Consider the following 23,616-nt stretch of genomic DNA (forward strand, 5'->3'; position numbering starts at 1 on the left):
TGTCCGTATAATTGCTATTTATCATGTCTTTCCAGCATTTTTGTATCGTATTTTTGCATTATGATCAATAATTGTGTTTTGGATTTTAGATCTTTGAGGCAACTCAAGGGTCAAGGGCCATGTGAAAATAGTGAGAAAAGTAATGGGCCTCTCTTACAAGTAGGATCCACTTGCCCCACTCTTTTCTCTTTTCCGTTTCTTTTTGTCATGTTTTTGTCTTTCTTTCCTAAACACCATAATGAGCCTGAACCCAATCTACCTTATTTTAACAAATCTTTAAAAATGTAATTGAAAAAACAAAAATCTAAGAAGTCATATCTATACTACTTTAAAGCACCAGTCTTTATGCAGTATCTCTCGGCCTGCCCTGTGTGTTCTATATGGTCATGTTTTATAACTTGGTGGGATAAGTAATCTTTTATTTGTATTTATATTACCTCCGGTCTTAATTATAATAGTTGATTAATCTGAAGATATTAAAGAAAGAAATTAAGTTAGTTATTTGTAATAAATAGGTGTTGTTTTTTTTCTAAAATATCCTTGTTAATCAAATATATTGGTTGGAACTATCATTGTTATAAGTATTACTTTGAAAAAAAATACATAATATGACATATAAAGTGGATTGATGTTTTATATTTAGAACTAAAATAAAAGTCAAATAAGATCTTATATTAAGGATCGGATGTAGTATTTTTTAAGATAAAAGTTTAATAGTTTTGCTTCCTTTTAAAATTATTTTTCATTATATTTTTCCTCATTTAGCTTGTCATCTGTGCCAAAGAAGCTCCACGGGACGGTTTTGTTTGTGTGGCGAAAGAAGAGGGTAATGAGGAAAAAGTTCTTAAATCATTTAGATTTTTTTTTCCAATAATAAGACAAAATTGATGTTAAGCTAGGAAAAAGGAACATCAATTATTGTTCAGAGAAATAAAAAGAACAAAAACAAGAAGATAAAACAGGGAAGAAGGGGTTGATTAAGCTTGATTTATAACTTGGTGGGATAAGTAATATTTTATTTTATATTTTTAATTTTGTTCATGCTTATTACATTAATTCTAAAAGCCCGCACCGCGTTTACATGATTAATCAGGGGTCAAGATAATGATTTAAATAAAAATTACTACCTCCGGTTAATAAAAACATGGGTTGTCAGTGTAAAACGTGAATTTATCGTGAGAAATTGTTTTTTGGGGGGGGGGGGATATCCTAGAAATTGGAAATGAAGACCAATGAATTGGATAATTGGTATTTTAGGACATTATTATAATACTTTTTAATTTTGTTGGTCATGGTTGACGCTTATCTGGTTATCTTCTGAATATCTCCAAAGAGACCAAATCAGAGAAGCCTACAATATGTCAGTTCTCAGGCTACAATATCCAATTTCTATTTTTGCACGTTTACTTAGCGGGCCCTTCTTTAAGCGGCATCCCATATGCTTGGATCAGCTCGTCACTCACCAACAAGTGTTAGTAAAAGGGATTTGGATACCTTAAACATCATGTTCTGAGGAGGAGTTCCCGCTATGGCGCTTGACGGTACCCAAGATATTAGTCTCTCATCATTTGGGTAGAAAGATACTCTGAGCAACTAAAAAAAAAACTCATTCCTCTTTCTTCTGATATTTCTTGTCATTTACAGCCGGGGAAAAACACCCCCTTCTTTGGGTTGAAAAAAATGCTTTTGTAATTGGTTGAATTAAATTTTTCTCTCACGAGTAACATTTAGAATTTTTAAAAATAACTTTTTAATTACAATTTACATAATAAGAAATAAATATGTGAGAAAAATTTGTCTTAATTATATAAAAATATTAAGCAGCTCCAAACAATCATATATTTATTTATAACACGAACAATAGTCTTGTAACCGAGTAATTTAGTGATATGAATGAGGTTGCAGACATTTTTGTCTTGGGAACAGTTGAGAGAAAGAATGATCACCTAATGCTGCATGAAATCCATCTTTACACTGGTGGCTTCAGCTAAAACGGGATGATGAACAATTTGTTGTGACCTGTGGCCTGGATGGATTTTGTTTTGGGCCACAAATGTGATAAATAAACTAGGAAAGCCGATCGTAACGGTGCTGGTATCCTGCTTCGTCCTTAACTTTCCCTTCTTGGAGCTCTCACCCAATCCCTGCTTCCTAAACCCTACCTGCTCATTCTTCTCACGTGATATTTATTATCCTTAATTATTTTAGGTAGCCATGATTTAAGAAAAATCCAATGTGACAGTTTTAAAGTTGGAGTTAGTTTCTATTTTATTATTTCCCATTATATGCAGTAAACAATAGCTTAATTAATGCATTAATTAATATATATAACATAATAAAAATGCCCAGTAAATATATATATATTTTTTTCCATGACCCATTGACCATGTATTTTAGAAGAAAATTGGGAAGATTCTCACGAGGCTGTATAAAATTCCTGGACTGTGATTGGCTGTCACCTGTGATTCCATGCTCGCCACGTGACTCGCTCATCTCCTTCAATAAAATCACCTTTCTTCTGGCCACAAACAACACGATTATTCACAGCAAATCGCGTTTCTTTCAATTTGCCGGATCCCCACCATAGCCTGCACCCTCTCTCTCTCTCAGTTTTACTCGTCTCTGCCGCAGTAATTTAATCTTCTCTCTCACTTGTTCCACTTCCTGAATTTGCTTCTGCTGCTGATTCCGTTATTCCGGCTCATCCGTGAACCTTGATTTCTCTGCTTGTCTTGATTAAGAACTCTAGCTTTTTTGGTCCTGGATTCGTTCAGCGATTGCTTCCAATTTTTATGGATAGGTTTTGACTTCTTTGGATAGGGCGAAATGTCAGTGGAGAGGTCGTTCGAAGCGTGGGAGGAGGTCCAGCGGCATGGCCACGATCTGGCCGATCGCCTTGCGCAGGGTTTCACCGGATTGATTCAGTCTCACATCAACCCTCCTCCTTTCACTTGGCCTACTCCTCCGAAATCGAAGCTCTTTGATCTGGAATTCCCAAGTCAGAATTTTGGGAAGAGGGATTTCGGATTAGCGACGGAGAATTATGGAATCGATGGGGTTTCGGCGATTTTTGATATCGGTAACAGGATTGGGCAAGCTGGAGCGGACTTTGGTGCGAGCTTGAATGGGTTAGTTCAGCAGTTTTTCAGGTCGCTGCCAATACCGTTTAAGCAGGAGGACACGGTGATGGCTTCCGTTCGGATGGAAGGAGATAAAGGCAGGATGATAACTGATTTCGGGATTAATATGCAGGAAGATTTGGGATCGCTGAGTGAAAGGTTGAAAAATTATGGATTTGCTGAAAATGATACTGGTGCCGGTGCTGCTGCATCGTCGGATGAAGAAATTGGTGGCTTTAACCTGAGTTCAGCTGGTCTTCTGGGTAGAAGACAGGTAAATTCTTGAGTTGGTATCTTTTTTGGCACAAGCAGTTAAGCAGCCGTGTTCCGACGGTGAGGGTCTGAATGCGATTTGTGGCATAGCATCAACTGAAACACTTCAATTTTCGTCGTATAAAATGACAGAAAAAATAGTTAACCCTCTCATAGAGCCGTTAGACTGAACGCCGCTTATACTTCATTGGAACATCACATACATGAGTTAAACCGATTTCCCTTTGTAAAATTTACTCTATACAAAATCATCTAGCTCTTGTTCTGATACAATATGGCCAAGGGTTTGTCTTTTCCAGTGCATTATTCTTCCTTAAATTATGGTCTGCTTCAGACCAGAAGGCCAGTCTATCTTGGCTTAGCTGTTTTTTTTTTTCATGGAAAGTTCTATGGTCCAACCTTTCACTATTTAAGCACCACTAGACTCATGTTGTTTTCAGTCAAAGGATTTATGCCCTAGATGACTTCATTACTATGTGCGTCTGTCAATCCTCCTGTTGTAAATTCTAAAAGCTAAAGTTGAGCCGCTATGGTCCTAGTGTATCGTCAGATTAAGCTACAAAGTCATCTAGATCTTGGAGCACAACTATAGATTGAGGTGTCCATAAGCAGTCAGGATGGTAAAATCGTGTTTTCTAAAAGCCCTTGACTTGTGATTTTTATTCAAGAAAAGATGGGCTTCTTTGTCATCCAGTGAGAGTAAAATTCCATAATGTAACATCATATTTTGTATGGTTACATATTTCACTTTCTTTCTTCCCATTGTATACTTCCTTTACTAGTTTTATTTATCGAAGTGCAGGGAGTTATAAATGTTTCATCCACTTATGATAGTAGAACTCAAGAGGTAGAAGGTTCTTTAGCTGCAAGGGGAGATCTATGGAGAGTAGAGGCATCTCATGGCAGTTCTACATCAGGAAATGAAAATTCATCTCTTTTCCTTGTTCAACTTGGACCTCTTCTCCTTGTTCGTGATTCAACCCTCCTTTTGCCTGTCCACCTGTCCAAGCAACACTTGCTTTGGTATGGCTATGACAGAAAGGTAAAGATCAGCTACAGCTGGCTAAGTTGCAGTTTGTTATCAAATTGCTAATAACTTGTGTTTAAGTTTAGTTAAGAAAGTTCTATATAGCCTAATAAAATAAGTCCTTGTATACTGCATAATAGGCATTTGACCTCTAGAAACAATTTTGCAATTATATATCTGTTCAATTAGTTTGATTTATTCCTAAATTATTGGTACAAAATTCTCTTTAACATAATTTTGGAATAATATTAGCTGTAACTTCTCTGGCTTACACTGACCTAAGTAGCAAACCAACTAAACCTATGGTCCGCACTCCACGTACAGACATCTATCACTTATAGTCAAGTGACATAGCTCTTTCCTGTCTTTGAAAGTGTTTTTGTGTAACAATGCATCTAGCCCTCTGTGTAGAGTGGGAGTGCTTTTCATTACGACCTTACATGCTTTGCCCTTTAATTGTCAGAATGGAATGCATTCTCTTTGCCCAGCAGTGTGGTCAAAACACAGAAGGTGGCTGTTGATGTCCATGCTATGCCTCAATCCCTTAGCTTGTGTAAGTTAATAGCTTATGATGCTTCTGAAAAGACCAGCTTTGAGTTTCGTTATTAACTGATGTTACATTAATACATTTGTTGCATGTCAAAATTGTTATATGTAGAGCTTTATTATCTTTAATTTTGGTCAGTGATATATATCATCCATTCTATATGAACTCTAAAAATGAAGTTAATCATCCTAGTTCAGTTATGCATTAAAGTCTTCTAATTTCGTTTTTGGGTGTAATCCATGAAGGAAGAAGTGGGTCGAAAGGAATTACACAGTCTTGCATTATCTATAAATTGTGTAGGGGTGAAGGGAAGGGTGGCGTGCAAGGTGAAAATATGAAGCCTACTTGGGTTGTTGGGGGAAGAGGAAGAAGGTTAAAGAGGTTATCACTAAAATGATGTGTACTGCTTTAGGAGACTAAGCTTGAGAGCTGTGATGGTATATTAATTAGGAGTTTGGGGAAATCTGTGCATAGGGATTGGACTGTAAAGTGCACTGGAATCCCTTTTCTGCAAAGTGCTAACAGAGCTGGTTGTTTGGAGAGACTTTTTGAGGAGGGAGATAGTCACAGTGTGCTATTTGGGATATGTCCAAGAACAAAGTTCCCGATCCAAATGGTTGTGAGGAGGGCGAGTTTCAAAGTGCAATGTTTGCGATTTGAATTTGAACTTGTTATCTTGTATTTGAATATAACCTAGGGGCTCTATATAAAGCCGATACTAGCTGTGGTTAGTTCAGTTCAGCCATTGGTTATAAACATTCAGCTTTTTGCTCAATATTTCACGCCCTTCCTTCTTTCTTGCTTTGTTTCTCATCACTAGTATGTCAGCTGTTACAATGTCCCTATAGCTCTTAATATATCTGCTAGTTTCATCTTTGAGAAACGAATTCCCTGACATTGGCCTCTCCTTTTCTTTCTACTCTTTGTGCACAGTCATTTGTGGATCTTCAATTTCCTAATGGACAGTTGACCTATGTGTCTGGAGAGGGTCTAAATACTAGTGCCTTCCTTCCTTTTTGTGGGGGTCTTCTACAAGCTCATGGTCAATATCCAGGAGAAATGAGATTCAGCTTTTCATGCAAGGTGAGATCCAAATTATTGAATTCTTGAATGATATAATATATTCATAGACGGAATTTTCTGGAATTGAATCCCATTTTCTCATGTATGGGCACTAATATTTTTCCTGATTTGCTTTTGTTAGAACAAGTGGGGAACAAGAATCACACCAATGGTACAATGGCCTGACAAGTCATTTTCCTTTGCTGTTGCTCAGGCCTTGGCCTGGCAGAGATCTGGTCTCATGGTGAGACCAACTATTCAATTCAGGTAATTACTATTCTTCATTTTGCTATTTCCTGATGGTGAAGTCTAGGGTTGAGGTGCTTTCATGACATTCTGAAGCACACATCATGATGCATCTGCCGCTTATGTTGTTTGTAAGTGATCAGTGGACTGCTGCCTGCCTGCCTGTGTTTATAAATGAACTTCCATAGCAGGAAAATACATGCAATGCAAGAAAGAAAGCTTCGTTTTTCATTCATAAATAGAAGAGAAGAATTTTTAGAATAGAAGAGGACAAGGGATAACTTCTATCATAAATCTTTTGCTTGAGGATTTTTTGGTGTGACTATATAGTAGTTCTTCTATATATGTTGATGTCACTGATGACTCAGCAACTCATTATTCGGTGAATTCTCATCATAGATTAAGCAAGTGTTGCCATCACTTGTAATGATTTGTCAGTCAATGAATAATGAGTGTTAATTAGTCAAAAAGTTTGTTTTCGATTTCCCATTTTCTAATGTGAGAGCCTAACGTCCAATACATATCACGCTTCTTTAATCTTTCCTGTCAATTTGTGTTCTGCATTTTGTTGATGTTCTTTTTATTGTCAGTGTCTGTCCCACCTTTGGTGGAAGCAATCCTGGGCTGCGGGCTGAACTCATTCATTCAATCAAGGAGAAACTGAATTTAATCTTTGGATGTGCCTTCATGACATATCCTTCTGCCTTTGCGTCAATATCCGTAAGTTGTTTTTAAAGCTGTCGTGTTTTGTTTTTCTGCTTTAGCTAGGCTCCTTTGAGTTGTTTGGCAATGTGATAATTTTGTTTCTGACAAAACAACTATCTTGTGCTCTTATATTCTGTATTATTGTCCATGAGTAATGCTAGCTGCGATCAACCCTGATTCAGGCGTGAAACCAGTTTTAGTTTTCACCTAAGTTGCTAAAAAGATAAAAATGATTTAAAAAATATGTATTCATTTATTTAGCAAGTAGGGCAGCATATCACGTGGTTAATTGCTGTTTTTAAAACATGCTTTCCTGGTGCTCTGTTCTTTTACCTTGATTGTATTCTGACATGCATCTGCCAAACTATGATTGGGTTCTTGGCTCAGTTATGTCTCTGTGTTTGTGTGTTCAGATTGGAAGATCGAAGTGGAATGGAAATGTAGGAAGCTCGGGTCTGGTTCTGAGAGTCGATGCCCCTCTCTCCAATGTCGGGCGACCTTCTTTCTCTGTTCAGATAAATAGTGGCATTGAATTTTAAAGGCCTCCATATTTTCTTAGATAAGTGTATATAGGTTTAGTCAACAGCTACTTGCAAGGTCTTTTTTGTTGGGAGCTGCCAATAGCAAGTATACCGTGTTCATGTGAATAGAAAAATCTTGACCCGAAAATCGAGACCTTAAATTGATATCACTATGAAAATCGTGTCTTGGGTGCGTGGTGTACTTACTAATAAAAGTTCCCTCTTGTCAAGCAGCAACTTGAGTTTCATACATTGTTGTTAATTGTTTCTTACTCCTCCTTAGCCTTGTAATCGAAGGTTTGCGAATAGAAAGATCTATTGGTCGCATTTTAGGTCAGCAACATCCATCGCCAGATTTGTTATAAAAAAGTTCTTGAAACGATTGACCTGGTCGAAACATTGAAGTACACTGCAACGGATGATAGCAAAATAGGTTTTACTACCTTTAAGTAACAATTAAGCCCAAAACTCTTCGACATGATGTTTGCTTTTAGTACTGAGCAATCGGTTCTTCAGTTCAGTTAGTAAAACTAACTGAAATAATTGAATAACCAAAATAGGCATATTTAAGACACCGAATCAAAATGGAATATTAGTTGATAACTGAACTGATTAACTGAAATAGTCCAGTTTGGTTATTCGGTCTACTTGATTTTTGGATCTGTTTTGTTGCAATAATTTTTTTCACTCATTCTTATTCCAAGAGCTTAAATTATAAATGTTACTGGAATAGAGTTGGATTAAAGATACCAGAGCAGCTCAACTAATATTGGTTTCTTTATTACTCAAGAAATGGAGAACACAAGCTTTAAATATTCTCAGATCCAAAAGTCCAAGGCCACATGTGCGGCTTCAATATTTAAATCCCAGAAAACAAAATCAAATATATTAACGAAGTGAAATGTCTAGCTGAATTTAAGGAGAAACCAATCTTAAGACCTGCGATGCGAGGATTTAAATGGAATGCGAGAGAAGAGTTTGCAGCGTGGTGAAGACCTTGATTCAGATGGGGCGGAGACTGAAGAAGACTGTGATGGGAGCAATGGAAATGCGTTGCAAGCAACTGAGGCGACGGCGATTGAAAGAGGAGACTGAATTGAAGGTGTAAATGGTGAAGTTGGAGACTGATGCCTGACGCGATGTGTGGAGCAGAAGAGGGCGAGGCCGTGGGCAGAAGAGTGAAGCACTAAAATGACTGAAGTAAAATATAAAATCGAAAAGACTTGCAGTCTCCCTCCACTCTCTTGATATGACATCATTTAAGATATAATTCGGTTATTATAACTAAATTTTTTTTAAAGACACCCATCCTAACACCGAAAAGAAGAGAAAAAAATCAAAATCAAAATGAAAACTGAAGACCAAATTAACCGAACCGAAAAAACTAAAGTGGATTCAGTTCGGTTCAATATTTCATTTTGGTTCCATTTTGCTTATCCCTATTTGCCTTTGATAATAGCAATTTAAGTAGATGCCAACTTAATCAGCCATTTGAAGCACTAGAACCACAATTAACCGCCATTTTGATAAGATGAACACATGAAATGTCATTATCATCACACTACAGCGAATAAAATATGCAAACAACATTTCTAGCTTTATCTCTTTGACAATGTGTGCACATTTTTATAAGTACATTTATCACCCTACTATTCAAGGTGACTCCTTCACAAAAGAACTTGAAAATACTTGCAAGTTTTCTTCCTCATAGAGCTAGTCATATTCGTGATGTTAATTTCAAAGAAGCTTGCTAGATGAAGAGTAATCATCTGTACTCGGAAGAGATATTGAAGAATCAATCCATGGCCCATCCATTGACTTGCCTCTTTGCTCCCTACTTGTTTGAGAAGCTATAGAGGTCTGGCTGTCGTGTGATAGCATCTCAAAGGCTTTGAACCTTGCATCCTGATGATCCTGGCTTGAATCCTTGAGCTTGATTATTGGAGCTTGAACTGGAATATTTCCTTCAAGCATACTCACCACGGATGACATGGCTGGCCTGAGGGTGGGAGATGGGTTGGTGCACAAAAGAGCCAAGTTGAGCATTCTCATGGCCTCATCTTGGGAGTAGCTTGAACCAAGCCGCGGATCCACTAGTTCCAGAAGGTTTCCTTGCTCTTGGAGAACATAGGCCTTCAATGGCATACAAAGATGTAAGTGTGAAGACTAGACTGAATGCATAAAAGAAGAAAAGAACCTAGTCCCACCAACTTAATTCGGCGATTTGGTTCTTAAAACTTAATTATTATCAATTGAATCCCTAAAGTTTCGTGCAAAATTTTATATTCTTAGTAATTATTGGATTAACAATTTTTTTGCGATTTATGAAAAGATTGTTATCCTTGAATCAATTGGTTAGACCACGTTTGTGTGTAAAATTACATGGGTTCAAGAACCAACAGTTTCTTTATCCCTTCATGGCAAATTATTTGAATATGGAAATGCTTTTGGTAATCTCAAATTTTTAAGATGACCAAGGGAAGGAATGAAATGTGCACGCCTAAAGAGCAATACATTTACCAAAAACATAAAGAGCCATGAAAAAAATTTATTTACCCAATCAAGAAGATGAACAAACTCATCCTTTGGCCGGTAATTCATGTTGTTCTTTCCACTAACAATTTCCAGAGCAACAACTCCAAAGCTATATACATCTGCTTTGTCTGTCAAATAACCTCTCATTGCATATTCAGGAGCCATGTAACCACTGTGAAAAGAGCATATAATATCTCTCAATTAGTGATTTTACTATGAAAATATTAATGTAAATGAGCATGGCTTTATGCAACAAATAGGAGCCAGCCAATAGTGCATGATGAAGATCAACTTTCAACTAATTATCAATCAATAGAATCTAGAATGACATAATACAGACATTGTTCCAGCTATTCGGGTACTGATATGAGTATTCTCCTCTTCATCAAGCTTCGCTAGGCCAAAATCAGAAATTTTGGCATTTAAGTCCTTATCAAGTAAGATGTTTGTTGCCTTAATGTCCCTATGTACTATTTTTAATCTAGACTCCTCATGAAGATAAGCTAATCCCCTTGCTATCCCCAAACAAATCTTCAATCTTGAGGACCAATCCAAGTGTATCCTCTGTTCTTCGTGGCCTAAAAATAAGAAGAAAGAAAGATAAGAGAAAATTTCTTTGAAGATACATTGTTATTGGAAGCAGGTATCAACATTGTACAAAGGGTCAATGAAGCATTTACCAAAAAGTGCTCGAGCAAGACAATTATTCTCCATGTATTCATATAAAAGCATTAGTTGATTTCCATCTATGCAACAACCATAAAGCTTCACAAGATTCGGGTGCTGCAATGCAGAGATCATTCCTATCTCATTAACAAATTCACGATTCCCTTGCTTTGACTTGGAAGAGAGCTGCTTAACAGCAATGACTACGCCATCTGACAGCACACCCTGTTATAAAGCAGTATAAATCAGTATCATAAGCATAACACCCCATTTGGTTAAACCAATCAGCAGGTAATTGGCATGCTCTGATATTACAGATTCTGATGTTACCTTATACACTGGCCCAAATCCTCCTTCTCCTATCTTATTTGCTGGGTCAAAGTTATTGGTGGCTGTTTTGATTTGTCTTAGAGAAAAATAGCCTGTCTTAAGATCTAAAAGTTCTGAAAGACACAAAGGGGATAAGTGTAAGCAAATGAAAAACAAAAAAGAAAAATGCTAACAGATTACAAGAAATAAAAATAAATAGTCTTTTAGCTAGGATGAAGCAACCAGAACTTCATTTTTTAACAAATTATCACCACCTCACATCTTGGAAGATTTGTAATTCATTAATGTTTATTCATCCGGATGCTTGAGCATAAGCAAATTTGACTCTTGATTAGCAAGACCTAAAGTACAAGAGTTGCAATCTATTTTGAATTTCAATATTACCTCTATCTTTTGGATCTTTCCCACCAAGGAAACCCTTCTTTCGGAGGACAAAGAGTACCAATACGAGGAAAACACATGATCCAAATACAATTCCAACAATAGCTCCAGTGGACAACCCTTTTGAAGGAACTTTGAAGTCTAAAACAAAAAATAAATGCACATATTACATGACATCAAGATAGTTTGTAAGAAAATAGTAAGTCAATGATGTGAGAAATATTTACTTGGGGTCACAGTAATGGCAGATATTAGAGGTCCATATACACCTCTATCGGGAATAGCAGTAGTTCCTTTCCCTGCCCAGTATAAATGGATCTCTAAGGTGCTATCATTCACATCAACATCAAATTCCCTCGTGATGTCATTACCAACTCCACCTGCCTTCTTCGCAATGTTGAAATCTTTCAAGTATTTAAAGCCCTGTGAGAATGCAAGAAAGAATCTAGCTTCAAAACTTCAGTTTTGTAGCAAAACGAAATACAACATACGATAAAAATGTAAGAAGCAGTATAAAAAATCTAACAGAGTATATCCCTTCATCACTCACCTGAATTGAAACATCAAAAATGCGCACACCAAGGCTGCTATATGTTTGGTCATCAGAAAACATTATCTCAGCAAAATGGAGCTTTACTTTATAATTGCCCTTCATCATACATAAGCCATAGTACTTAAGGGATAGAGGGCTAAGACGGGCTGTTTGGTAGTATTCGGGGCTACTCCCATTCAAGGAAGATGAACTTGTTGCTACAAAATCAGCGGTATCATTATTCATGAATACCCCTGTACTGCTATAAGCCCAGTTGTTTTGAAACTTAAAATATGAAATGCCATCTCGATTTAAATCTTCTTCATATTCGTGACCATTGAACTCCATCTTGGGTCCTCCACAGTTTATGAACAGTGAATGATCTACATTTAAAAAAAAAAAAAGAAAAAAGAAAAACACATGTTAACTTGGAGGAGATATTGTCATAGATTCACTTAACAAAGTCTGTTGTGGAGCACAAAAACATGGTTGATGTACTATGTCTCAACTCACAATATGAGTTTCCCTCACAAGGTAGGCCCTTCTTCAAACACAAGAGTCTACAAAATGAATATTTTGTTTCAACAGATTATTTAAAGAGATAGATAACTGAAAATAAAAATTTGAAAGAGGTACACCCTAAGCAAGAACTCACGGATTGCTTACTGAAGATGAGAGACTGGAAGCCAAATTCCTGCCCATCAAAAATAATTAGTAGCCAATGTTAAGCATTAAGAATATAGACACAAAAGTCTCTGTGATTTATTAAACAAAAAGAAGCTTACACATCCGACAGCTGGCAAAGAGATGCAGAAGTCTCAGTAAAATTGTTGTAAGATAAATCACTGAAAGATATCATGAAATTAAAAGTTTAGTTTCTTCTCCAATGTGGTATGTTGTAGCTGTGTAAGAGGTAAATCTAGACTTTGCAAATAGAGAAATGGAAAGGATATAAAACTAACATATTTTGTGTGTTCTTAAGCATCCACCCTGGAATTGCTTCACTCAGAAAATTGTTCGTCAGAAGCCTGTATCCATAGTTAATATCGATCCCATTACTGATTTCAAAATGTTAAAACCAATGAAGACAAAGCAATCTACTTGCAAGAAATTGTTTTTGACATTATGTCTGCATTCTTTTTTATTACACTTTGTGCCAATAAACGCAAATGTTTGCTTACATGTGATTAAATTTCAAGTCCTGAAATGAAGGAGGGATTGGACCCGTCAACCTGTTAAAGCTCAGGTCTCTGCACAAAAATGAAATAGTTAACCAACAATCAAATAGCCACGTCAGCAAATAACTAGGGAAAAAAAACTTCAAAAACCTTTAACTAATTATTAAGTACTCATGTGATGCAGACTTACAGAGTCTTTAATTTTGTCATCTCGCTGAAGTCATTTGGAATGGGACCAACAATTAGGCAATTTCTCAATATTCTAAAATCATAAGATAGGAAGATGTGAAACACTTAATACAAAATCCAAATAAATGTATAGTTCTTGGCATAAAGGTAGGAAACTTTTCAACTCACAGTCGTTCCAAAACCTTCAAATCCCTTAGATTAGGAAATCTCATAGTTGTTCCATTCAAGTCCGATATTCTCCTGAAATCAAAATGTTTCCTCAATAATAAAAAATCCTTTATTGAAGATTAAATTCGAAAACTACGTATATGAGTAAAAGGAAAATAAGCACCCACAATTCTCTCAAGTTAGTCAGCAAGGATATGGTGGAAGGAATTGGACCTTCCATGCCTGTGCCCTGCATATTCCTAACAAGAACGTAAAATTACCTTAAAAGATGAAAAGAAATTGAACATAACTCAAATTTAGTTTCATCACAAACATGAACAAATGTTTAAACGAAAGTATACATACAGAATAGTAGCTTTGGTCCAGTTCCCAATAAAACTAGGTATCTTCCCTGATAAACTGCTCCCATCTATCCTACTGCAGAAAAGTTAGCAGTGATTTCGGTATTTAACAAAGGCCTAACAACAACAGCAATAAACTAAGCAGCACAATATGATATCACTCACAATTCAGTAAGGTTCTTGAGATTTCCAAACGTTTCTGGTATTACCCCAGTAAAATAATTTGCAGAAAGAAGTCTGCAGATTCACACAAAACAAAGTTAAGCATCATGAAATGGCATATCTATTACGCAGCACCAAAAGAAAATGAAGGAAATAGTTAACGGAAAAGCTACAAATTGAAATTGTTAACATGTTGCTTTATTCGGTGAGAAAAGCCACAAATGAAAATTGCTAAAAGAACAGAGAACGAATTACAGTCTCCGTAGGTTGCGCAAATTTCCAAGACTCTGAGGAAGAGGTCCTCCAAGCTGATTATCTTCCAAGACCCTATAAACATGAATATAAAACTTATTTAGCTCCAGTATCAACTTCCTTGTTTTTGTTTTTTTTCCCCCAATTTCAAAATGAGATTGGCTGAGTCCAAAACTTACAGCTCCTGTAGAGTAGCAATTTTACTCAATTCTGCGGGAATCAAACCACTAATGCGATTCCCCAACAGGGACCTGAGGCAAATGTGGATGTGAATGATTTCAATTTTCAAATACACATACGTGGCATATAATATACTTCATTATATTATTATATTTCCATGCCTAGTTCGTGTAGAGTGTGAAAATACCACTGTATATGATAACTTACAGATTGACAAGAGGGATGCGCGTAAAAACTGTTGGGATTGTGCCATTGAGATAGTTGCGAGTGAGATCACTGCTCAATACAATAAACCTCTCTCAGTGCTTGCCGATTCTGATTCATTCTCACAGTGATTATATGAAAGCAAATGAACAAAGAAAAAAGAGGTATAATCACTTACAGTTCAATCAGTTGTGTAAGATTTCCAAATTCACTGGGTATTTCTCCTGCTATATTCAGTCTTTTCAATAGGCTGCCAATGGCAAATTTTCGTATCACTGAACACTCATCACTCCAAAAACAAAAAGGTATAGAATTTACAGAAGTTAGTTTATTTCACCGGGATATGATTACGGAAAAGAAAAGGCATACATGTGTGTGACATGGCAAACGCTGCCGTTTTGGAATCTGCAATCGCAAGTGACATTCCTGGTTGGTCCAGAGGATGAAGAAACGAGTTTATTAAATCCTGGGTCTCCATTGTTGCAAGAGCTCTGTGTAACCTTCCAATTCACATTTGTGAGTTTATCAGATATTGCCTGTAGTGCCTTCACTGTATCACAAACATGCGCGCACGCGCGAATTAGCTCTCTGATATTGTCTTCATTTCATCTTAATTTGTTTAGTTTTTTTTTTTTCTTTTTCCCATAGAAAATGGAAGCAATTATCAGAAACACACATTAATCATCTTAATTTCTTTGGATCCCCCAAAACAAGAAACAAATTATACGTAAAAATGGAGGCTTTAAGAGATTTGGCTTGCTATCACGAGTCAATCCGAGCTTGCCCACGATTTTCAGAGTCAAAAGCCGTAGCATAATACTAACACCCATGCCTTTGTTTCTTTTCTTTTTTTTTTTTTGGAAAATTGATAAAAAAATCCCTATTTAAAATTTTAATTGGCCAGAAGAACCTGAATTGTGCAAGTGCAATATAATCCGTAAGTGCAACATATCATCTGCTGTGTGCAATGATATGTTGTCTTCATAGATCATACTTGTACTTGCACTTGCACAATTTTAAGTCTTTCTGGCTAATTAGAATTTTAAACATAGATTTTTTTTTTACTAATTTTCCCCTTTTTTCCCCTCCTTTTCAATATAATCTGACCAAGTCAAACATTGTTGGCAATATTACAACGTGGCACTATTAAAAAACCCGACTTTTTATTATTTAATTAGTTGTGTATATAAATAAATCCTATATAATCAAAGCATTAAATATTATTATTTAATTATTGTATATTTTCGTATATCTCCTATTTTCTTACAAAAGATAAAGATGGAAAAAAAATTAAAAATCAAATCATTCAAACTAGTCTGCATATTCAAATTGAGTGCCCCTGAGTCCCTGACCACAAAGGACTGAAGGAGACAGAAACAATCAAATCGCTTTCGTTCTCATGTCAAGGCTCATCTTATAAAACATGCGTCACATCATATGTATACACTCATATATAATACGAATGTCATGAACGTAATATCTTTTTTTGTAATGTAATATTTACACTATAAAAATAGTTTTATATACTATAAAATTCTAATAATAAAAATATAACGATGGCACTCACTTTTTTTCATCTAAAATATTATAGTAAAAAGTGGCCATCAGATGCATTTGGAAAAAAAAAAAAAACAGGAACATCTTTGCTGTCAACTAAAGTATTGACCAAATCGCAGCTCATTTAAACACATTTGATGTAATAAATGAAGTACACATGTAGTTATAGTAATACGCGGAGTTTAGATTCTATTTATATACTCTGATAGGCCAGCTATGAATAAGAAATTTATACGGTTAAATTATATTGTTTTGTTCCTAACAGTAATTTCATTTCACTTTTATTTTAAATATCATAAATGACACTATTAATTTTGAAAAATAATAATTTAATAGTGATAATTAAATTTCTCTGATATCTATACTGAACTACAAAACATGTAATGCAAATTAAGGTTCAGATAATTTGATAGGATTTTTTTCCGACTCATTGCAAACAAAAAGCATTGAATAGGGTTATGGTAGTGGCGGAAAGTAGCTGGTGGCAGGGTCATTTTCAGCATGTGGAATTTGTCTGTTTATCTATCCTACAGGCTACCATCCACAGATTCAACTTGAAATGAATCATTTATGTATCTATATATATACACATATATATGTATCTGACAAAATTCACACTCATAAACTATAAAAAATATGGCTGTTTTGTGAGCAGTAGTCAAGGGGTGTTTGAGAATGCTCAAAAGTGCTTCTAAAAAGGACTTTTCCGCAAAACGAGATAAACTCCTCTACATATTTATTTCGTAAATCGTAAAAGCACTTTTAAAACCATGGTTTGGTTTACATCCAAACATCCTCTTATTAGTAAAAAGCCAATTCATAACACATAAAATCATGAATTCAAATTTCGCTACTAATGTGAGGATTTTGTTAATGAGTGGTGACCTAATTCTAATTAGTTTTTGTATCTCAACTCACCTAAAAAAAATGTACTGGTTTCTCACACTTGGTATAGTCAGACGCACGCTAGTTTCAAAGGGAAACAAAAGTCTTTCATGTAAAACCCAAAAAAAAACAAGGACACCCAACGTTGCAAACCCATAAAGGACGAGTGGTTTTCAAAGATAAATACTCCTCTGGTCCTTAATATAAGACCCATTTAACTAATTTGATTAAATTAAGGAAGTTAGGTAAGTTAGTTAATTATAGGAAAAGTGACACATTTTTCTTAAAATACCATAATCATCTTTTTTAATACCCCTCTCCCTCTTCTATTTGATTATGGTTCAGGGAGTATCTATAGGGGTAATTTAGAAAAAATTGATAAATATGATAAATGGGTCTTATATTTAGGACCAAAATCAACTCAAGAATCGGGTCCTATATTAAGAACCGGAGGAGTAATTGTTATAGTTTCAGAGCTTATACTATATGTTTGGCCATTGGGGTCCACACGTATTTGTGAAATATTTCACCTTCAACCACTATAAATAGCATACTTTATCTGTTAGGTTTTCAGAATGTCATCAGTTTGATGCTTTCTCAATTATTTGAATTAGACCAATTATGTATATGAATATATTATCAATTAATGCATTAAATTTTGATTGGCGGAGATGCAGATGCTGTCTTTGGAAAAAACCAAAAATGACAGTGACGCCTATAGTGCTGTGATCCCCTGTTGGACGAAGAGGGTAGCGGTTTCACATTACATTGCCAATTCACCATGCCTCCATTAAAGTACATCAATTATGACCCCAGAAAAAAAATAAAATAAAATAATGAACCCCACAAATAAAATACTCTTTTCATTTTAAATATAAGACTCACTTTTTAATATAAATTACACTATAAAATGAGTTTTATATTTAGGATCGAAGTTTAAGCCAAAGACGAGTCAGACTCATTTAAGCCAGAGACGAGTCAGACTCATAATTATTAAGAATCCGCCATTAGAAACAGAATAATGTAGAAACAACATGAAACTATACCACAAGTTACAATCAGAACGTTAAACTGTGATGAAACTAAGTGTTAACGGCTTGAGTAAATGACTGGAAAATAAGATGATTCCGGTAAGATTTATGAACCTGTGAATCCTCATGCATCAAGAAACACCCATCAGGATCCCAGACACAGAACAAGTGATCAAAGTTTAAAAACAGAGGAATCTGATGCAAAAGTTCTAATCTTTTTCAAACCCAGTTGCACTATTAAACAATCGCTAGTAAATCGTTACAAATATTCGCCGTTTTTTATGCCTTCTATATCAATCTTTAAAGTGATGAAGAACACAAGAGTTTATCAGTTTAAAAGTAGTTTCTTTCCGCAGGGCTTTGAATAAGAAGACAAGAACAAGATTGCAGAGTTTCTGCGGTTCCGAATGATTGAAAACGTTGGAGAAACGAGTAAGAAACATTTTCAAGCAGAAGACTAAAGGAAAAAAAGATGAAGACGAGAGTCGAATGAAAAGCAGAGAGCAGCAATGGAGAAAGTACCTTCATCTTGGGGTATAAGTTGAGCGTTGGCAGGAGAGTCTGTGAAGAAACAGAGAAGCAAAAATCCGAAGAAGAAAACAGAGACAACTTTGGAGCTTGACATCGCAAAGTTGGTTCTGAAGGAGAGGTCTCGAGAATGAAGAACGAAATATACAGAGACAAAGGGCAGAGGCAAATTTAGAATTCGGAAGATTTGTATTGGAGGGTCCGAGGGCGACAAAGCTTTAACTTTTAAGAATTGATTTTTCAATGCGAAATTTGGGATGTGCAGCCACACCAAGCGAACAGAGTAAAAAGTGCATGAATGCTTATTTAATTCTTTAACATAAGACTTAGTTTGTAATTTATTTTAAATTATAAATTAGATTTTATATTAAAAATCGAAGTTATTAGTTAATAAAAATTAGTACTAATGATGAAACATATTTATATATAAAGGAACAATTTTTATAGAATTATTTATATCAAGAATCTTAAAATTCTATGAAAATTGTTAGCTTTTGCAAGTTTTCTCACTAATTTTCCAACTTTTCTTTTTTACTTCTTTAAAAAATTTCTTAGTCTTACAACTTACACTCACAGAATAATTGGAAGAGGTGATGTTCTTATTTCACTAATTTTGCAGCTTTTCTAACTCAATCTTCAAAAATCTTATATTTGCTATGCTATAAATATTCGTTCTAAGAGAAATTTTCCCATATATATGTGTGTGTATGAATGTAGGGAATACATATATATAATTTAAAAGATAAATAATTGGATGTAATGTCATATAAAATAAAATAATCGTTAAAATAATGTCTTTACATGTATTAACGAGTAAAAGCTTTTTTTCACATTATTTATTATGCATGCGACTTACTTTTGTTAACTCGTAGTTTACTAGTTTAATTAGGCAGCTTTTTATGCGGAATCTGCCAATAATCATCACATGATTCATAACTTAAATGATCACAGTATATTCAAAATAATACTTCTCTACTTCTAAATATAAGACCTATTTTATAATATAAATTATATTACAAAATGAATCTTATTTTTAACAACGAGGAGTATTAATTTTTGTCTACTTTAACTTTTAATAATGCACATGCATGGTTTCACGCTTGAGAGTTGTTTGTTTCTGACTTCGTAGTCTTCACGGATATAATGAAAGAGTCAGCTCGGAATGTTACTTACGTAATTGTCCAAACATTATTAATAAAAATTTGTACTGCTGCCAATAGGTTAAATCTACCGGAAAGAAATAGTTTCTCATAACATAATAAATTAAGATTTGAATCTATACTAGATAGGTGCCCATTTTTCATATTTAATATCCGATAATATTTTGATTATGATTGCGTCCAAAACCATTTTTCTCATTTGAAATTTATAAATCACTTTTCCCTAGGCTTTAATTAATTGTAAATCGCTTGGTTAATGATTTTATTTTGTGATAGGTTATATTATAATGAGAAATATTTTCATGTGAATGTATTTTTTCACGGATAAAGAATATAGTTTTCTTTCTTATTGTTTTCCCACCAAGACAATTATTTAGTTGAGATCATAACATGACATGTGCTCTTCGTAATCATATGTTACTATGTAATGTCTGGGCTTTATTTTTTCCATTAGAAATATTTGTTCAGAGTTGTCGTAAAATTGATTTTTTTTATATCAAAAATTCGCTGCAAAATTTTTTATGGAAAACTCAAAAGATAACCGACTCATTCACCGAACGAGTCTGAGCTTTACATGAAACCCTGAATTTTTTTTCCCTATCACCATCATTAATTATAGTTGTAATTTCTTTCTTAAGATGGATTTCTAATTCTAGTTCTAATCAAAGAAAAAGTTGTTAGAAAATCACGAAGGCCATAAATTATTCATCACAGAATAAAGATCCAAACTAAAATATTCCCCGGGAAAACAGTACATATTCACGAAATATTAACTAATTAGTTGTGTCAACAGGGGCTCCGTGGAGAATCATATAATTAAATTTAAGAAAAATGAATAATTGAGAAGGAGACAAGTAGTTACTCTTTTGGTCTTAAATATAAGATCTATTTTGTAACATACTTTTTTTTGTTTTATTTATAAGACACTTCTAACATGTTTCACACAGATAAAAAAACTTAAATTTTATTAACTCTCCACTAATTAAATATAATAACTTTTCAATCTTACCCTTATGCAATAAATGCACTTTTCAAAAAAATAATCATCTAGACTCTAATAAATAAAAGACTAAATGGTATATAAATACTAAAAAGTTAATAAAGTGGCTTATAAACAGGATAAAAAAATTATTTTTTCTTTATCATATAAATAAGACTAAAAAAAATAATTTATATTATAAAATAAGTTTTATATTTAAAATATAAGCAGAGTTAATTAATAGAGAAGAAATCAAGAGGGACGGCCAAGGTCGGAAAGCGGAAAAAGGCACATTCGCAGAAGCCATCGCATGCATGCATGGGCCCAGCAAAAAATCACGTCACATCGATCGTTTAATTTTAACTGTAAGTTTTAGTCCATTATTGCGCACTAATTAATTGCAGTCTAATTCTTGATATGATCTCTCTTGGTACGTGTGAAAATATGCTGGGACTTGAGGTGTTCTGAAATGGTGTCATAATTTGAGGATTTTCATTGTGTTCGCTTGTCAAGTCGGTTATTAAATTTTAAATAAGTTTTAATTATTTTGTAAAGAGGAAATTTAATATCACCAATAACATATTAACACAACATCACAGGTCACACATACTCTTTAATGGTAGGTGGTTGTTGGAACCACTTGACACGTTAAAGATGGGCTGGCCGGGCAACCTCTGCCTTTGTCATTGTGCACATACGTACTGGGAGAATCTTTTCACTGTAGGCAAATTGATAACGAGCAGCTTAATGGTGTTTTTTGGTTTTTGGTTTTTTGTTTTTTGTGTCGGCAACTTAATCATGTAGTGTTACAAATAACTCATGATGGTGAAAATGGAGTTTAGTTTGGCGCTAGATACGCTTGTGTATATATTACCTTCGATCATTAATATAAGATCTTATTTAATTTTTATTTTGATTCTAAATATAAGACTCCGATCTACTTTGTCTCTTATATTTATTGATTTTTTTTAAAAATAGTTCTCCTAATAATGTTAGTTTTAACGAACAAATTTAATGAGCAACGATATTTTAAATAAAACAATATCTATTTATTATAAATGATTAATTTATTTTTTAATCTACTCAAATAACTAGGTTTTTATCTTTAGACCGGAGGTAGTATACACCGGAGTAAATAACGTAAACGAGAATAGTCAGATGAATTGTCCGAGGCACTGAAACCTCAACTATCACGTAGGGAAATTATATTCCTCAGGAGCTGACTTGGTCGTACGTATTCACTCCATATTTGCATAGGTAAATTCAAGTCAACCTCATCCTCCATCAGGTCGACACTTGCTGACTAGCACTTAAACACTTGTATTTAGAGTTATGACTTCTATTATGCTATTTGTAAATTGCATAATTTTGTTGTAAATTATTGAATTCCACTTGTAAATCGTCTAATTTCACCTGTTCACTTACACTCAAACACTTACATTTTGGGTTGTGAATTCTCTTGTGTTTGTCAAATTTGGGTTGTAAATCTATAAACTTTTGTTGTACATCTTCAAATTTCACTTGCTCATTTGCACTTAAACACTTGTATTTGGGGTTATGACTTCTATTATGCTATTTGAAAATTGTCTAATTTTTGTTGTAAATTGCTGAATTCTACTTGTAAATCGTCTAATTTCACCTGTTCACTTACACTCAAACACTTACATTTTGGGTTGTGAATTCTCTTGTGTTTACCAAATTTGGGTTGTAAATCTATAAAATTTTATTGTAAATCTTCAAATTCGACTTGCTCATTTGCACTTAAATACTTGCATTTTAAGTTATGACTTCTATTATGCTATTTGTAAATTGCCTAATTTTTGTTGCAAATTACTGAATTCCACTTGTAAATAATCTAATTTCACTTGTTCAATTATATTTGGACAGTTGCGTTTATTTTGTTATATATAATTTTATTTGTATTTTATGATTGAATGGGTTGCTTGGCTTGGTGGTTACAAGTCTTTCGGTGTGCCAAAGGGTCATGGGTTCAAACCCTCCCTTGGCCACTTTGTTTTAAACAAAAAAAACTTTGACCACCGGAAGTCCGGCCGGAGCTACTATTCCGGCCACCGGTGACCGGACTCCCGACGGCGACCACCTGAGCGCCGGTGTCCGGACCTCCGATCTCCGGTGGTCGGAACAGTAACTCCGATAAATACTTATTTTTTAATAAAATAAAAAGGGAGGGGTATTATTGTAATCTTACTCTAAATTTTAATTTCAATTTGGTCCCTGGGTCTTACAGTGAAATTTCAGAAAGTTTTGATCTTTGACTGATATAAATTGCCTTGTGCGGTCCCTTACTTAAATTTTCCCTTTTTATATTTAGACCGGAGGTAGTATACACCGGAGTAAATAACGTAAACGAGAATATTCAGATGAATTGTCCGAGGCACTGAAACCTCAACTATCACGTAGGGAAATTATATTCCTCAGGAGCTAACTCGGTCGTGCGTATTCACTCCATATCTGCATAGGTAAATTCAAGTCAACCTCATCCTCCATCAGGTCGACACGCGATCCCAGCCGTTTGTTTCTATCAAATCCAGCCGTCTATCACCGGGAAAAGGTCTTCTCTCTCTCACACACACACACAAAGCAATTAGATTTATAAGCAGAGCTTTTGAGGTTGCCTTGTTTTTAAAATAATACTCCATCCGGTTTAAAATATAAAATAAATTTTATCTAGTTACATTTATCAAAAAATTAGTTAAAATCAGTTTTAAATAATAAATATGTAAGGCATGTTTTTTGTCAAATATATCTTTATTAACGAAGAAAATTAGTTAAAAAAAAGCAACAAATGATTTAAAAAGGAAAGAAAATATATGAAGGTAAAATTTTAAAAAAATCAT

The 23,616-nt window shown here is 34.6% G+C and overlaps 2 protein-coding genes across 2 annotated transcripts; one reads left to right on the top strand and one right to left on the bottom strand.

The window, feature by feature from the left end:
- Positions 1-2,533: 2,533 nt before the first annotated feature.
- LOC114722061 (uncharacterized) lies at positions 2,534-7,782 on the top strand. The gene is made up of 7 exons (XM_028907987.1): positions 2,534-3,393; positions 4,195-4,434; positions 4,883-4,972; positions 5,900-6,049; positions 6,171-6,295; positions 6,865-6,994; positions 7,393-7,782. The coding sequence occupies exons 1-7, from the start codon at positions 2,827-2,829 to the stop codon at positions 7,516-7,518; spliced, it is 1,428 nt and encodes a 475-aa protein (XP_028763820.1). The 5' UTR covers positions 2,534-2,826; the 3' UTR covers positions 7,519-7,782.
- Positions 7,783-9,082: 1,300 nt separating this feature from the next.
- On the bottom strand, positions 9,083-18,734 carry LOC114722065 (probable LRR receptor-like serine/threonine-protein kinase At1g53430). The gene is made up of 24 exons (XM_028907991.1): positions 18,614-18,734; positions 14,988-15,168; positions 14,797-14,868; positions 14,622-14,690; positions 14,414-14,485; positions 14,238-14,309; positions 13,986-14,057; positions 13,825-13,896; positions 13,647-13,718; positions 13,480-13,551; positions 13,313-13,384; positions 13,126-13,194; positions 12,907-12,972; positions 12,730-12,789; positions 12,600-12,638; positions 12,458-12,504; positions 11,963-12,327; positions 11,640-11,835; positions 11,416-11,553; positions 11,032-11,144; positions 10,716-10,926; positions 10,376-10,613; positions 10,057-10,207; positions 9,083-9,633 (listed from the first exon to the last, which is right to left on the bottom strand). The coding sequence occupies exons 1-24, from the start codon at positions 18,714-18,716 to the stop codon at positions 9,238-9,240; spliced, it is 3,018 nt and encodes a 1,005-aa protein (XP_028763824.1). The 5' UTR covers positions 18,717-18,734; the 3' UTR covers positions 9,083-9,237.
- Between the last annotated feature and the right edge of the window lie 4,882 nt (positions 18,735-23,616).

The sequence above is a fragment of the Neltuma alba genome, unplaced genomic scaffold, assembly GCF_004799145.2.
Source record: "Neltuma alba isolate B1F8T4 unplaced genomic scaffold, ASM479914v2 tig00012081_pilon, whole genome shotgun sequence".
In the NCBI taxonomy this organism is placed as follows: Eukaryota; Viridiplantae; Streptophyta; class Magnoliopsida; order Fabales; family Fabaceae; genus Neltuma; species Neltuma alba.